Here is a 3,048-nt window from a genome sequence, read left to right as displayed (position 1 = left end):
GGAGGCCGCCTCGTACTCACCAGCTGGCTGGTGGTTCTGGCCATGAGCCCCGCGTCGGTCGGGCGCCTATCCCGCAGCGCCGCGCGGTTCCGCGCCTCCTCAACGTCCTCCTCCCCGAGGCTGAGCCCCAGCAATGGCCGCCCTCACCCTGCGCCCGCCCCGCTGTTCTCAGGCCCCGGCGGCGCCCCGCCCCCGCGCGGTGCTGGGCGGGACTTCCGCCACACTGCCGCCTCCGCCCGCGCCCATTGACAGATCCCTCCGTCGCTCCGCCGCGGTCCTCCTCTGCCCCGCCGGCGCCCCCGATCCGCATTTCCGGGTTGGGGCCCGGCAGGCGGGAGCCGCCCGGTCCCGCCTCGGGGCGGGGGGACTTGACTCGAGCCAATCCTAGGGTCGCAGGGCGGGATTGGGGCGAGCTGTCACGCGAAGGTCCCAGACGGGGAAACTGAGGCTAGCAGTGGCCAGGCCGGCCAAGGTCACACCTGAAGCTGAGGCGGGGCTGGGCCCTAACCCGCTGCTTGGACTCCGAAGCCGTGCTCTACGTGAACACCGAGAGACCAAATTTTACAAGTTACAAACCTAAGTAGTGTTCACGGTAAGAAATTTAGGCTATCAAGTCATATTCATGAGGCAGAAAATCTTATCTGATCCAGACTAATAGTCCCAGGGACACCTTCAGAATCTTCCTTTGCTTATAATTTTCGTTTTGTACTTGATGATGATGATGACGATGTTCAATTTTTTTGGTAGTTGTCGATGATGATGATGTTAGTAGAGGTTTTTCTTAGTTGTGGGAAAACACATAAGATTTACCAACTTATCCATTTTAGTGTACAGTTCAGTGGCATTAAGTACATTCCCATTATTGTTCTATAATGATATTCTTTAGATAAAACTAGAATCATCTTTGTTACTTGAAGTTTTGCATATTTTTAAATAATCTTTTTTCCATTTTCAAAAGAAATACCAACTTATTTTTTAAATAATAATTTAGACAATAAAGACGTAACAATAAAATAAATGAACCATTCGTTACTCACTGGCCACAATTAATTATTAGATAGCAGAGATTCCCTCACATTTACTCAGCACTTACTCTAAGAAATTTTCGTGCCTAATCTCATTTACTCTAAACGAACTTCTCAGCTATTGCCCAACTATTGAGATGAGGAAGTTGAGACCTGGTGCAGTTCTGTAACTTGCCCTAAGTGCCATAGTGGCAGAACCAGCTTCTCTGTATCCACATGCCAGAGGCTATTCTTGGACCATTAGGCTATAGAGCCTCTGTTTGAGCGTCTGGCCTTCCAGTCCTCTGCACATTTACTTACTTTAAAAAACAATAAAAAGGCAGGTGTAACCTGTCCCCCAGAATGGCTCACGCTGCTTAGATACTCTTTGTTCACTTAACACTGTATCGTCCTGTAAGCTGTACAGCTCTCCTGACATCTGATTGCGGTCATCCTCAGTTGTAAGGGCCTCAGAGGACTCCACTGGAGGAAGCCTATAGCTTATATATCCAAGTATTGGTCAAGCATTCTCTTAACTGACACTGATGTAGTTTCTGGAATTCTTCCCCAGAAGTCCCTGCACTTAAATCCAGGCATATCCTTAGGATAAATTCTTCACAGGTGAAACTACTCGGTCCAAGTGCAAGTGTCCCTCTCAGGACTTCCATGCTGAGTTACATGCTGCCAATCACCTATTGCCGACCTTTCTCCAGACACTCTCACTCTCAGTAAACACAAAGACAAGCTCAAGGTAGATGCTGGCTCTTGCCACCACACCAAGCCACATCCAACATTTGGAACTTTGGGAACATTAACCTACATCATAACCCCTACTATCTATAAAGAGTAGGTGCTATGACCATTTCCATTATTTGCATGAGGAGACTGAGGCTTCGGGGACTTGCCCACCCTTGGTCACAGAGTTACTGGGTCCCAGAACACAGAAACGCAAAGCCCTGCTCTTGGCCTCTAGACTCAACTCCCTCCCAACAATCTTTATCTATTTATTGTAATCCTCAGGGAAGGCTAACCACTTTGTATGACTTATCTTACCTCTCATCACAACCCTATAGGATACTCACTATTTATTACCATCTTACATGTGAAGAAATCTGCCAGACTGTACACTAAATGTGAATGTAAATATACACATAGCTATAGAGTCTAAAAATATATAGACTCACAAGCACTTTTTCTCAGAAAGTTCCTGAAGGCTGTTCTCCACCAAATGAGGGAGTAAACCAAGAGAGGAGGCATGAGATCCAGGAAACGGGAAGAAACAGAACAAGCAGGATGGCAATGAAGGGAAGTATCAGGACTTGTCCATTCCACAAATATATATCGAACCTTCCCAACGTGCCAGGAACTGTGCTAGACATTGGCGATTCCTTTGTGACAAAACACAAAAATCTCTGCCCTCATGGAACTGCAGCACCACAGGCTTGTGGTTGGGAGCAGGCGGGACAGTAAGCATAATGGATAAGCAAATCTTATGAGATGTTAGAAGGTAAAAAATGCTGCGGGGGAGAAGGAAAATCAGGTAAATGGGGACTCAGGAGTGCCCAGAGAGAAGGTGCAATTTTAAATGGTTAATGAGGAGAAACTCCAGGACAAGAATGGGGAGCACATAGACCCAAGGGGATCCGGCTTCAGACAGCTCCAGAAAAATACTGAAAATGATAGGTTTTCTGGTGAGTTTCACCACATAAAAAATTGAATTAAGAAGCTGACAGAGAGACGAGGAAAACTCCTAAAAACCAGGCATACCAAAGAGGAAGCACACAGTTCACTAGACATCTCTCTTCTCAGCTGTGAGTGATATTTACAGACATAACACGGATGCTCAGATTCAACTGGCAATTATCATACTCCACCTTGACAGGACCTAGAGATAGAAGTGATTATGAGAGATCTGAATCCCTTTTAACAGAAAGGCAATAGATAACGACTACAAGTGATAAATCGACATAGAGTACAAAGATTATTTAGAAAGATGGACATAAGTCAAAGGAAGAACACAAACCAGTACAGCGGAGAATGAGTA

At 46.5% G+C, this 3,048-nt stretch overlaps 1 protein-coding gene and 1 long non-coding RNA gene across 2 annotated transcripts in view; one reads left to right on the top strand and one right to left on the bottom strand.

The window, feature by feature from the left end:
• The window catches only part of PDPK1 (3-phosphoinositide dependent protein kinase 1), a 74,056-nt gene extending 73,884 nt beyond the window's left edge, over positions 1-172 (bottom strand). The window contains exon 1 of the mRNA XM_006913924.3: positions 21-172. Within this exon, the coding sequence (XP_006913986.1) occupies positions 21-44 (24 nt within the window). The 5' untranslated portion in view covers positions 45-172. The remainder of the gene's footprint in view (positions 1-20) is intronic.
• A 155-nt stretch (positions 173-327) lies between these two features.
• Positions 328-3,048, top strand: part of LOC112481562 — a 3,116-nt gene continuing 395 nt past the window's right edge. The window contains exon 1 of the long non-coding RNA XR_003046928.1: positions 328-592. This is a non-coding gene — a long non-coding RNA (uncharacterized LOC112481562). The remainder of the gene's footprint in view (positions 593-3,048) is intronic.

This window comes from Pteropus alecto, unplaced genomic scaffold, assembly GCF_000325575.1.
Source record: "Pteropus alecto unplaced genomic scaffold, ASM32557v1 scaffold44, whole genome shotgun sequence".
NCBI classification, from domain to species: Eukaryota; Metazoa; Chordata; class Mammalia; order Chiroptera; family Pteropodidae; genus Pteropus; species Pteropus alecto.
This window is presented reverse-complemented; position numbering and strand designations above follow the sequence as displayed.